Below are 14,138 nucleotides of genomic sequence, written 5' to 3' on the forward strand. Positions count from 1 at the left end.
TTCCTTAGCTCCTCATAGTAGCCTCCGAGAAAGTAAAAAACATATTGATTTGTCTAACGCTTGTGCTTTTATAAAGTTTTTTGATACCTGCACATATCTCTGTGTATTTTTCCTGTTTCTTAGCTTTTTTGTTTGCAATATTAATTGAACAAGACGATCTAGGATCGTAAGTCGGGCTGTGGCCACACGTGTGCTGCTAAGGATCATGAGCGTTGTGTCTCAAAGAAAGATCATGAAATTTGTAAACACACTGGCAAAAACAACATGCATTTCAACATGAAAACATTGCTAACTTGATGTACGATCTCACCCATAGATCACTTGCTTGTAAAGCGCATTTGAATATGCCAATAGAAAATGCGCTACATAAATTCATTACCATAAATTCATTACCATTACTACCATCAACTCCACAAATATCCAGACTCTTGGGTAAATCAGCACTTGTGAGGTGTCTGTTGATGCTCAGGTGACGATCGAATTGGTTTCCTTGGTCAGCTACGCAACATAACGTTTCGGATTTCCAATAACTACAAGACTTTGCTGTTGAGTAACACATTAGGGAGTTTTAGCAAAGACGACGGCTACGGCAACGAAAACGTTAGTCCAAAATATAACTTAGCGCTATCGCAAGTATTTCGCGATTAATCCGTCTTGCTCACCTTGTACAATACAGGCGAACTATACTGGAACTGGACGGGTACGAACGGTTTTAAAGTCAAAACAGAAAATGACTGTTTCATTGTTATATGCTCACGTTGTCGTCAAAACCTAAAATTTGGTGATTTCACGTTGTTGTTTTGTGGAGTACGGCAGAGAAATGCACGGAAATTCGTGTTGCACGTGCAGCACGAGCACTTTTCCTTTTTCCACCAATAATATTCTTGCTTTGTGGCGTTGGCGTAGCCGTACCCGTCGTCTTTGCTAAAACTCCCTATTGTGTAACGCCCTACAGCACAGCATTGTTTACAAGTGCAGTTGCATTGTTTTCTAACACTTTTCACTGCAGTTATTTCATATAATGTACTAATCTGCAGCCCTCTGAGTTCATAATTGTCACCGAGTGAGTGTATAGCCTGGAAATACTGTACTAAGCCCTGAATGGATGGTACTTCTAATAGTATACACATGTACCATGGGGATGGCTTCTACCATATTTATCTCTTGCATGAGAATCAAAAATCTTATAACTCCCATTATCTGTATGATAGATACTAACACCAATACATCCTATTGTCAGAGTAAATGAAGAATAATTTTGTGACAAGAGTGATTCAAATGTACTGTCTATAGGTATACTGTACTGATATCCCTCAATTATTGAATCAATGTTACCTGTGTAGCTTTCACTACAATTAAGCTGGTAATTTTTCTCAGACATAGCAATCATAGCTGGTAATTCTATTTGCATTTAATACACTTGCCCTGTACATTGTGACAGTGTAGAATACAATTCATTTCTCATTTCCATAACTTGTACCAGGTCATTACATGAATTAATTCCTTTGATATTATTATAAATCAAAGCACACAAACTCATAGCAACGCATTGTTGCCCAAAATTCGCACCACATACTGTAATATCACCTTGATTATATGGTGCCTTTACTGTCAAGGTTGGATCAATATTATTCATTGGTCCACAGCATGTGTACAACACTTGATATTTCTTCAGATTTACGCGTTTTCGTGTTCCAGTGTGTTTTCCAAAGCAAGTCAAACGTACTGTTTGAAGAAATTTTCGTCGAATAGAAGCTGGCTTTTTCCACACTTTTTCAAAAGAACCGAGACTGGCAATTATTCGCCTTCCTTTCATTTGACTACTCAGCCTGCAACTGATGTAACCATGAAGTTTTGACGACAAAGAAGTAGTCTTAAAAATCTTTTTCCACACAAATACCCTCAGGTTTCTGCTTTTCTGCGACAGACGTTTCAGCTTCTTCACAGGAATAGTTCTAGGAATCCTACTTGGTTCGCGATCACGACATCTCGCCTCATGGCATTCACATACAACACGGTTATGATTACAATACACAAATCTAGCATAACAAAAAATCTCAAGTCCTCTCTATATTTTATTTTCACTACGCCATCATGCTGATGATGTACAAATGGCTGCATTGCCTCCCCTAATACATCACATTTTCCCAGGACATTCAACATTAGCTAATATTGCTCGTGTTGGTAACGCAATCGTATACACAGTCACGCCAAAACGCAGACTGTGTAGGGGTAAAATATGGTGTTACCTTCACTATTATTCAGAGCTAACCGTAAACAGGCTAACCGAACGTTATTTAGGCCTAATTCAGGCTAACCGAATTTTCATTTTACAGACGGTCTGTCTGCAGTCTGCGTTTTTCAGTGTCCCTCGTACAACATGCGAACTTACATGATTACACAGAAAACTAATGCAGTCCAAAGAGAAATTGATAGAACTGATAATCCACTTGATACATTGTACAAAACATATGAAATAATGATCATGACAGTCCTAAAATTAGAGAATTTACTTGCATCTTCGCTTTGGTAAGTGACGGCTTTCTTGTTGTCGTTGTTGTCCTCCGTGCCATTATGCTGATTATCAAACGCCAGCGTGAAAATTTCGATTAAAGTTCCTTAATGTACTTCTGTCATTGCTAGTAATAGGCTGCACATATTTTGTACTCAATGACTGTTCAACTGATCTCTTTAGAACTTGTAAGATTTGAGATATTTGCCAAGAGTTCGCGGAATGACCCCTTTCGAAATGCACGCTCATATTCGCGTTTTGATGTGGGTCTACCACAAACAGTCTGTGCGTTTGTAAGTGGTTTGAGCGTATTGGACCTAACACTGAACTCGCTTCCGCCATACCTGTAATGTATGCCTACCATCACAGGGAATCCCTTCTAAGGTTATCGAAGAGAAATAGAAATGAAGCGGAATGAACATTGAGCCTTCACTGCATATCTGCGGTATTGCCCATTGCACGTGACGGACATTTGCGAAGAAATACACTGGCAAACCTAGAGTCGGTCGCCCGACTAAAAATATGCCAACTTGGCAGATAATGTATTCAGTAGTGTCCACTTATTAGTCTTTTTGTCGTAGACTGCCATGTCTATGTTATTTGCCCCATTTTCTGGTGCCTTCTGAAGTTGGAAAGGTACATTCCAAATAATTTTCGCATTTTCATTCTCCATTACTGCAGAAGGTGGCCTTTGTTGATACCATGGTTTTTCATTCTGGCTCTGCTGAAAATTGTACCTTTCTAGTAGGCAGTGACAGATAGGTCTTAACAATCTGTCATGTCTTGCTTTATAGAGACTTTGTGCGATCTTTGGACAAGCACACATCACGTGAATGGTTGACTCTGTTGCATTGCCACACATTCCCCATTTGGTGTCTGTAATCTTCAATTGTGCTTTATTTTGCTAATAGCATTTGTTTGGTAGGAGTTGTTGCCGTATGCTCTTGCGTACGCTGTATACGATATCGGGGATTTTTCCATTTCTTTAGGATCTGTTTGGCTGCAGGTGGCATTTGATTATCTTGGAGTTGTTTGGTGGTGTAGGCTCCCAGCCAGGACTGCTGTTCTGCATCTGTAATATATCTTTCAACCATCTTTGTTCTTAGCAGTTCCTTGATTGCTTTTGGTGACGGTGTTGTTATCTTTTTAGTCTCGTTTGTAGATGATGAGATCTTACTCATAGTTATTATAGTTATTATTATCATTATTATTATTACTATTATTATTATTATTATTATTATTATTATTATAATTATTATTATTATTATTATTATTACTATCTAAGGAACTAATGCGATCTTTCAAAAGAGTATTTTAGCCTGATAGTTCGGACGTCTTTTTCTCGATAAAGGAAAATACTTGGAAACAGTCAATTGTATTTATTAAAGAACCCTTATTCTAACAAAAAAATAATAAATCACAGGATATTTCAAACAAAGCGTTTGCGTCACAAATAGACACGTTTTAGATTCTCCTATTTTTGTTTTAAATTTGGCAGAGACCGACATTTTGAATAACTGTGATGCGTTACAGTTGCCCTATTATTATACAAAAGCTACTTGTGTTAAAACAATAAGGAAACCGTCACACGTCACAATTATATATTCAAGGTGGGCGCGCCCGAAAAAATAAGCGATTCTAAAATTCTTCATACAAACACTTTTTTTAGAAAGGAATTTCCCACAAATTTTGTAGTAACAGTAAAGGGTCTAAATGCTGAAATCGGTATTTTATATAGACTACGGATTTTTCAGGTTGGACCAAAAACAAGTTCAGGAATTTTGCACTGTCTTTGCACCCACTTGTCTGCATTTGGTGGTGATTTTTTGGTTGCACCAAATCCCATCGATTTCGAAAAAGTTTGGGAACAGTTTGGCCTACTTGGAGAGACTGATAACTTCCTCGTACTAGCGACTGTATGCATTGCTTATGGTGCATACCTCCTAGGACTAGTGTGGGCACGAAGAGCAGACAAACGTGACGAAAAGAAGGTAAACAATCTTGTTGTTGTTGTTGTTGTTGTTGTTGTTGTAACTAATGCTATCATTAAAGTAATTACGAACAGAGGAAAAATGTCGATAGCCAGTCCTTTCATTTAATCTGGGTTCAAAATAATTCTCCCCGCCTGGTTTCTCTTTCTCTCTATTGAATATGTGAAACCAAACATGAACGACGTCGAGAAATGGTGACATTCAGAATTACTCCCTCATAAGTGCTTGTTCTCATGAAAAGTTGACACTTGAGACATTCAGAACAATTGAGCCGCGTTATGTAGCACGTTCCCAACCTGAATTCAGACTTTACAAACTCCATTTAGACAACCATCTCAGGTTAAATTCCTCAGAAAATCGTCCCATAAAGAGAGCTCATTGAAGCTTTAAAGTGTTACTAAGATAAAAAAAAAAAATTATATATATATATATATATATATATATTTTTTTTTCCTTTGTAGTACAAAACCATGTTAACTAAACACTAAGTGACCCAAGTTTTAAGCCTTAATTTCAGAAAGACACTTTCATTTTTCCTATTTAATGGTCCGCCATTACTAAATTTAATTTGAAAAAGCTGGCTCGAGGAGACTCAGTTTAAATGAAAGCAATGCGTTTGTATGCAAAGGAATTAATATGCAGCACGGGAGTTTCGGGCTTTTACATTTTTACTCGCATTTTTCATACATCAGAAAGTGCGTTTGTATGCTGAAATTTTAAGTTATTGAATGAATGACGTCACTTTTCCCTAGATCCAACCTTCAGAGATCCAGTGGGTCAGTTTTGGACGTGAGTAATGGGCGGCCCGCGAAATCCAAAACTTACACTCATAGTAAACAGCTTTTGGATAAAAATTAAAGCTCAAAAGTTTTGTCAAGCAGGTGTTAAGCAAACACACTTTTTTTTTTGTTTTTTTATCATAGTACCACTTTAACCCTTTCACTTCCATAAATGCCGTTGGCACTTGTAGATTTTACTCTGTCTAACGCCAGTAGATTTTACTCTGTCTAACGCCAGACGCTTTTGTATAGGTAATCGCATGGGGCCGAGTAAAATTAAGGATTAATATCACGCGTGTTTTCAGAAGTTGCTGAAATTGCTCGTTCGCTCGGCAGCAAAACAACTGACAAACAGACAAGCAAGTCAACTTGTTCTTTGCGTCCAAAACGAGTATAGATGATTGTTATTTACATCCACTCGAGAGGAAAATACGAGTTTCATTCGTGAACAACTGTAACAACGATTAAACCAAATGTTAAGCTTCAATTTATTTTATTCACCTGTGCTGTAGAGGTTTTTACCACTTGCAAATACGCATCCGTAAACATAGCAAACAGTTTGTCCAAAGAAATCCACCACATTTGAGGTACTCGTTCCTCCTGTCAATGGCAAATTGTTCTGTGACCTTTTTTGTTGAGGTGCAAGATGTCGTGGTAAACTGAAAGCCCTTGACGAAAGGAATCATTTTGTTTTTCAACCACACAATCCCGCTACGCCGGGCGCCATGTAAGCCGATCCAAGTTTTAAGTTTTTCTCGAAAAAAACCTTTTGCCCTTCTTCTTGTCACTCGAAAATTCAAATTTCAGATCATCTTTTAAAGCCAATTCTTAATCTTTATGCCTTTTCGGCGAATGCAGCCCGAATTAAAAGACAAACTTCGATGAAGACGAAGTTGTTTTACTCAAACAGAAGAACCAACTGAATGACGTTCAGCCAATCAGGAGCGAGAATTTTTGGCGCTCGACCAATCGTGAGCGAGTAATTTTGCCCTCTTCTCAAGCAAAATTAAGAAAAAATACCCTCTTCATTGACCAATCAGCATTCAGTAATTTTGCCCTCTTTGTTATTAACTTGTTAATGGGGAAGCCCTCGGCAGTGAAAGGGTTAAATTTGTTAAGAAAGTTATTCTTGTGGTTGTTTTCATAGCAACAGAATTGGTGTGGGCGTAAACACATTACCATATAAACGTTTCGTGGTATACACCAAGCTTTTTTTTGTTGTTTTGTTTTGCTACTTTCTTTCACCAGGTCATGGGTAATGTCTACTTAAGCGATGTTCATTCAAGTGGATACGTATACAGGTTGCACGTGCAGACTGGAATGTGGACCAACCATGGAACAACAGCCCGCGTGGGGATTGTGTTGTATGGTGATGAAGGTTGCAGCGGTACCATATCACTGTCAGCTTCAAGGAAGGTATTATTCGCCAGAGGAAGCGTAAATAGTTTTGTATTCTCATTACCTCAATCCCTTGGACGACTGTTCAAGATTCTTGTCTGGCATGATAACAGTGGAGACAGCCCGGCATGGTTTTTGCAGCAGATTGAGATAGAAGATTGTAGTTCCGGTCAAAAGTGGCACTTTTTGGCCAACCGTTGGCTTGCTCTTGAGAAAGGTGCAGGACAGATACATTTTGAAATCAGTGCTGCGAACGAAAAGGACCTTGCAAATTTTAAAGATTTATTTTTGTTTCGGACCGCAAGAAGCTTGGGTGATGGACATCTGTGGTTGTCTGTATTTACGAGACCTCCTCACGTGTCGTTTACTCGGTGTCAGCGGTTATCATGCTGTATTTCGGTCCTCTTCGCTGCTATGGTCACAAATGCCATGTTCTACCATTTCGGCACAGCACCAAAAGACACTTTTAAAATCGGCCCTTTGAAAATGAGTTGGACGCAAATTAAGATTGGTATCCAGAGCAGCGTGATCGCCATTCCGATAAATATTTTAATAGTGATGATCTTCAGAAACTCCAGACAAAAACCCAAGGATCATGTGTACAAAGTTAGCGTGGAAGAAACGGACGAGAAAGCACCAGGCTTTCTTCCACACTTTTTTGTCTACATTGGATGGGGCTTGTGCATTCTAACATCGTTGACAGCAGCAGTCTTTGTAGTGTTTTACAGTATGATGTGGGGCAAGGAAACATCGAACCAATGGCTTACCTCAATAATGGTGTCATTCATACAGGATGTCTTTGTGTGCCAACCGATTAAAGTAGTTCTGTTGGCTTCGTTCTTGTCACTCCTTGTTAAAAAGCCACCAGAGACGGTAAAAGCTTACGGTGTATCTTTTCATAAAGAGAATGATTATATTAAGACGGAGGAAGGCCCTCCACAGGGGAAGGAACTGGAGGAGGCAAGAGATTTTAGAACTAAAGTTCAGGCAATGTACAAGATTATTTCCGAGGTAACATTGTTCTTGCTTTTTGCGGTGGTATTGATGGTAGTTTGCTATGGAAATCGTGGGCCCAACCGTTTTATGCAGACCAACTCTTTGAATAATTCCTTGATAGCTTTCAAGGTGAGATTTGAGTTTTAAACATTTCTTGCTTGAAGACTCGTTTTGCATGCTCATACCGTTTATGTTCAAAGATCATAGCTCGTAACGAGGACAAATTTGCTCAGAGTAGAGTACGGGAACACATTTATTTATTCACGGTTTTTTTTTCATAGGATGTTTAATATGTTGGTTTGAAAGCCTACTAGAGCCGTCTTTCGTGGAAATTGAAAGTTACTGAAAACGTTAATGTATATCTTATTCTTGTTAGTATAAAAGTGCAATCATTCTGTTCTCAACTTGCTTGAAGCAACTCGACCAATCCTCGCAGCCTAAATATTGTTGGTATTTTGAACCTTTCCCTATTTCTTACAGTCATTAGTTTACGCCAACATTTTATGTTCCCATAATACGCATGAGCCTGGAAACCGAGGGAAACACAGCAAAGCGTACTAGTTGATTAAAAGTTTCTTATAGATGTCTCTTTTCATCAAAGGGGAGAAACACTTCATCTTTTTGGCACTGGATGAGAGGTAGGCTTTGTCCAGCCCTTTTTGACACTAGATGGTACAACGGGTGGATGTTCGAGTACGAGGAAGGATTTGTGGGCAACAGAGAACTCTTTTTGGTCGGAATGCCGCGCCTCCGACAAATTAGAATAAAGCAAGGTAATTGACTTATTAATTTAGGCCAATCGCTCACTCCACCTTCAAATAAGAAACATTTTTTTTCATTTGTATGTGTGCTAAAACGCTGTGGTTCATCATCAAGGTACGGGTTGGAATAAAGTGTATTTTCGTTCGCACCAGTGCGGTCCGCTGTTAAGTCGTTTCCCCTTGACGTTCCCCCTGCGGTAAGTTACTCAATCAATCTCTTCCCATAATTCGATTATCGCTGTGGATGTCATTAGGGCGAGGCACCTATGGATGTGGATGTGTACGGAATTGGGGATGGAATTTAACCTTAATGTGTGTTTCTTTATCTTATTTATTATAGCTGACAAACGATTACCATCGAACGGAATTTAAAGCAGTCAAACAACTGACTATTTCAAAGTATCACCGATCTTTCATCACACGTTTAAGATGGAACCTCTATCTTTCATATTGAGCCTAGGAGTGAACCCTTTCTTGTGGAAAGTGATTAATAGAACACCTCTCGTGGGGTTTCAAGGGTAAGAACCCAATGAAAACAGATATATGACAGTACTATTGTTTTACGTCATGTAACCCAACAAACGCGCATCACGCTGTAATTTTTTTCGCGTTTCGCCGTGGAAATATGACATTTGTCGTGGGTAAAAGCCGGTCTAAAAAGATAAATATACTTGGGAAAGGGTTGACTCAAGTAATAACTATAGATAGAGTCTCAATCCGATGTGCTTTAAATAATTATTTTATTTCGTTGTCTTTCCTTAACAGCTAACAGTTGTTATGTAACCGAGAAAGTCAATGAACTGACGAAGACGTTCTCAAGGTGTGCCCCTCCATATTCATCAAACAACGAATACAAGACTCTGTACAATTTGCCTAATTGGATTCCAGTCAAGAATACGAGCAAGTTCCAAACAGTATTTGAGCTGGAGAGAATATGCCCAAAACCATGGAGATATCGGTCGTCCTCGGATCTAAACACGTTGTCTTACCAAGGAGTTTATAGCATGTATGACGGAGGCGGATTTGTAGCCGATCTAGGATACAACATACGATCCGCCTTGAATGTCTTAAACAATCTAGAAGCAAACAACTGGATTGACGAGTTTTCAGTTGCTGTTTTTGTGGAATTTACTGTGTTTAATCCAGCAAGTTCGTTATTCAGCGCGGTGAGATGTCTCTATGAGCGATTCCCGACCGGCGGACTCCACTTTTCAAAAAGTATTCAAACCCTGACTCTTTATAAGGCACCCAGCGATAAATTTCAAGCGTTTTACGAGGTTTCTCAACTACTCTTTATGGTTATCATAATAATTTTTGTTTTGAGCGAAATTGTCAAGATATATCGCCAACGAAACAATTATTTTCTTGGATTTTGGAACTGGTTGCAGCTACTTCATATCGTTACAGCGATTTGCGCTGTCGTCACCTTCTTCTTAAAGGCCAAATATGCCAGCGCCTTTGTAAGGAGAGTTAGACTCAACCCATTCGAAACGTCAAGCGCTGATTACATAGTTCGCTGGTCAGCTATTGAGATTTACGTGTTATCATTCCTGATATTCACAGTAACTCTTAAGTTCCTTCGAGTCATACGTTTCAACCGCCATGTTTGCCAGATGATGGGAACTCTTTCAAGGGCCTTCATCCCACTTCTTTCTTTTTTGTTAGTTTTCGTAACGGCAATCTTAGCGTATACTCAAATGGCATTTCTCCTTTTTGGCTCAACATTGGATCCATATTCCTCGTTTTTCAAGTCACTGCGCGCGGTACTTGAGATGCTCCTTGGAGGTGATCTGTTTTTCTTTGAGTTAAAAGCGAACGGACGTATCTTAGGGCCTCTGTTTGTGTTTGTTTATATGTTTACAATGACCATGATTACGTTGAATCTGTTCATGGCTATTTTGAGTGAATCTTACTTTGAAGTGGTAGAATGTCCTAGAAGTGACTTTGCCGACGCCGATTTGGGATCATTTATGGTCATGTACTTGCTCAAAAATCTTAAACTGCTGGTAAAGCGCTTTGCCTCGTTCCTTAAAAACCCAGTGTTCAAGGGCAAACGTTCTAAATTTGTAGGGAGGCCAAAATGGAGCAGAAAGGATTGGAAGAATTCGTCTGAGATTCAAACATTGTTTTCCACTGAAGTTGAAAGTGGAAGGGTAATTCACACATTGTGTCCGATTGCTGTAGCTGACTCTCTGACAAAAGTTGACCATAATCACGAAAGTAACGATTTAAAAAGTACTTTGTATAAATTAGCTGACTGTGGGAACATTTCTTTATCCTTACTTTCTATTGAGGAATTGTACGAGTCAAAGGAAGATGATGAACTCAACGGATTAGTAGAAGACATACGAGAAGTCAATAGTTCCATGGAAGTACTATATCGAATGAGGGAATCCTTTGTTTGAAAGAAAACAGAATATAACAGCTCTAATAATATACATGAATGAAGAGATTATCCATTCTGATTTTCTTAGAGAAATGCAGTTTTCAGGTAACGCTGTGTGGAGAACTAGGTAAGATGTAACAAACTAAGCATTCTAATTGGTCAACGATCTAAGAAAGGCACAGATAGCCAATCAAATTATATTCCTGTATAGCGCAATTCTCGCGTAATTAGGGGATTCACTTGTGTTGCTTCTGCTAATTACGACAGGCTTTCTCGATATTTTTTCATGTCTATTATTAATGAGAAATCACATGATTTTCCCCTACGGGCTCCTGTGATTTAATTTGTTGGTCTCAAAAAATTTACTCCTGGTTATTTATTTAAAATTGCACGCGAAAACATGTGATTACCTACACAAAGCTCCTTAGAGCGGGACTAGTAACGAGGACCTCCGATCCCTAATGTAAAGATAATAATTAATTTAATAATCTGACATTTAACAATTAAGGCGAGGTGAATATCGCCAAAGTCGAGGTTTTTATTCTTTTATATTCAACGGGCCTGAGGAAAATAACTGTTGTTTTCTCAACCAACCATAGAATTAAATATGATCATTTTGAAATATTACCAACTGGTCGATCAGACATGCATTGCAAAATTAAAGAGTCTCTATTGAACCGTGATCTTAAGCCGGCCTTAAATGAAAACGTTGGCAGTGGGAAACTTTATCTCTATTATTAGGATATTCTTGTCGTTTTATGTCAATCAATTTCGTTAGTTCGCAGTCCGTACAGTTGTAGTTTTGAATTTAAATTTGTCTGTAACTGAATAATAATCACTTCTGATGATGTATGTTGAAACATACGAAACGTTAAGTTTATAAAAATTATGCATTTCAAGCAAATGTTTATAACCGCTGTTTGCGTTTTATTCCTATTGAAAATAACTGTTTTAGTATAATTACATAAGTGATTATTTAAAAAATATGCATTATCTGTAAAACAATTAATTTCTTCGTTTTCACCTCAACAAAACGGCTTGCGGCCATTTTGAATAATAATAATAAAAAAAAAAAACGATGATTATCGCGTAATTATTATCTCAAGGTACAATTTGACAGCGTTTTTTGCAAGCCCCATTTCCTTTACTTCCAGATGTTCTTCCCAGTTGGTAGGCAAGCTCTAAAACCTTACGGAATAAGAACATGAAAAGAGACAGAGAGAGAGAGAGAGAGAGAGAGAGAGAGAGACAGAGAGAGAGAGAGACAGAGAGAGAGAGAGAGAGACAGAGAGAGAGAGAGAGAAAAGAACGCTTCAATGCTGAGATGGAGATGTATAATTTCAATTGCAATTTCAATCGTAAATTTCCCACAAACTGAAGCGTTAACCCTTCGTTAGACCTAAGTGGCCGACCGATCGTGTATTGTATCAAGCGTCGCACTAGGTCCGTAACCGTTAGGCAGTGCACCATCTGAACAAAAACATTGTATTGTAAATCTACTGTCAAGCTGGAGAACAACTGTTTACGTACTATTTAAAAAACGAGCAGCAGTTTTTTATCGGGTTTAAAAATATGAGGCTGTGTTTTTAGACCCGATACAACACGTGCTGCGAATTTTTTAACAGATTCAAAGACCCGTGCCTCTTCAGGGATTTGTCTAAACGTGATATGAAGCATTAAAAGTTAATTACATACAGACGGGAAAAGTGCTCCTTGTTCGGCTGCTGTTAAAGTTCAAAAAGCTTTTCCTTGAAATGCCGCCCAAACGCGTGTTTAATTTCGAGAACCAAAATATGCGAAGGAAGAGAAAGATTACTTGGATAGTTGTGTTCCAAGGGCTACTCGGTATGCCAAAAAGCTGCAGTTGACAGTATTCAAAATTAAGAATCGAGTATTGTTGAGATGAGCGCTGAATCCTTGGATTTTCGGCTGACAAAGTTTGTCGCGGAGTGTGCAAGGAGAACGGACAGCGGTGTCCCCCAAGATTGTACAATATTTGCTGTGGATTACAGCGTTACTTGGAAGAGAGCAATGGACGCGACGCTATTAAATTTTTAAACAAGGATGTGGCAAGGTAAGGAAATAGAACTCTGGAATCTAATATCAGGCGTAGAGAACTCGTTACTAAATATTTGTGTTACATTTTAGATTGAGTATGTTTCGACGAGCTTTGGATGCAGAATTGAGGAAGCGTTGTGCAGATGGCGTGGCTAATAAAACGAAGAAAGAGGACAAAGAAGCTATTACAGCGGAAGAAAAAAAGACCCTTTGGGAGAGGAATCTGCTCGGTTGTCATAGTGCTAATCATTATCTCTCACAATTTATTTTTACAACGGGAAGCTGTTTGGTATCCTAGGGAAGGAGCACCGAGATTTAAGATACAATAATGTTCGAGTAGAGTTGAATGGCGTAATTTTTGTTGAGACCGTATGGAAAACTTTTCATGGAGGTCTCAAAGATCTAAAGCGTGCACCACGCGTTGTTAAACATGTGTGCTGTGATGACTTTAATGTTGAACATTTTCCATGCCTTGTAAATTGTTGTTCTACCTATCTAGAGAATATCTAATGCTTAGCAACAACAACAACAACAACAATACTTTATTTACCCACGCTACATCTAGGAGTGATAAAAACTCGTTAAAACATGTGCGTGAAACGGAAAGCATTGAAAATAAAAGAAATAGTTTAAAATTACCATTCTAAAAACTATCTAAAAACCTGCTTCTTTAAAAGACGTTTAAAAGTAGAAATATCTTTGGCGTTTCTAACATACGTTGGCAACGAATTCCAAAGTTTTGCTGCCAAAAATGAGAATGACTTATGGCGCCATTCTAGATTAAAACCATTCTAAAGCCATTCTAAAGCCATTCTAAAACCATTCTTAAAGCCATTCTAGATTTAAACCAAATCCTAATTCAGCAGTATTTGGCTATCAAAAGCCACATGTGGTTATTAAGACTCTGAATAGGATTTTGTCCGATATTCTGTGCAGTCAAGCTGGTTTAAAGAGGAAAACTTCCCACTGTTGAAGGGTAACTTGCGCCACTCGGTTGTTTCAACATTTGGTAGATGAGATTTCAAGTTAATTCGGGAACGAACAGGACATCGGTCCAATGCGCTGTTTAATTATGAATGGAATAGTGTTGAGCAGGAAAAAAATGTCAGCAAAATTGTAGGTCCACCAGTCATCGGTGAAAATTATGACGAGAGTAATGTAAAGACCGAAGGTGGTGAAGGTGAAGACATTTCGGGATTGGGTGATTTGGAGTGTGAAGTGAGCGATGAAGTTTTAAGTCATTTATGCCCACTCCGA

The 14,138-nt window shown here is 38.5% G+C and overlaps 1 protein-coding gene across 3 annotated transcripts in view; it reads left to right on the forward strand.

Annotated features, from left to right (window-relative positions):
• The window catches only part of LOC137980067 (polycystin-1-like protein 2), a 73,907-nt gene extending 62,004 nt beyond the window's left edge, over positions 1 to 11,903 (forward strand). For all 3 annotated transcript variants that reach the window (XM_068827417.1, XM_068827418.1, XM_068827416.1), the window contains 4 exons: positions 4,267 to 4,503; positions 6,531 to 7,805; positions 8,278 to 8,449; positions 9,203 to 11,903. In XM_068827417.1, the coding sequence (XP_068683518.1) occupies positions 4,267 to 4,503; positions 6,531 to 7,805; positions 8,278 to 8,449; positions 9,203 to 10,842 (3,324 nt within the window). In that variant the 3' untranslated portion in view covers positions 10,843 to 11,903. The remainder of the gene's footprint in view (positions 1 to 4,266; positions 4,504 to 6,530; positions 7,806 to 8,277; positions 8,450 to 9,202) is intronic.
• The last annotated feature ends 2,235 nt before the right edge of the window (positions 11,904 to 14,138 follow it).

This window comes from Montipora foliosa, chromosome 12, assembly GCF_036669935.1.
Source record: "Montipora foliosa isolate CH-2021 chromosome 12, ASM3666993v2, whole genome shotgun sequence".
Classification (NCBI taxonomy): Eukaryota; Metazoa; Cnidaria; class Anthozoa; order Scleractinia; family Acroporidae; genus Montipora; species Montipora foliosa.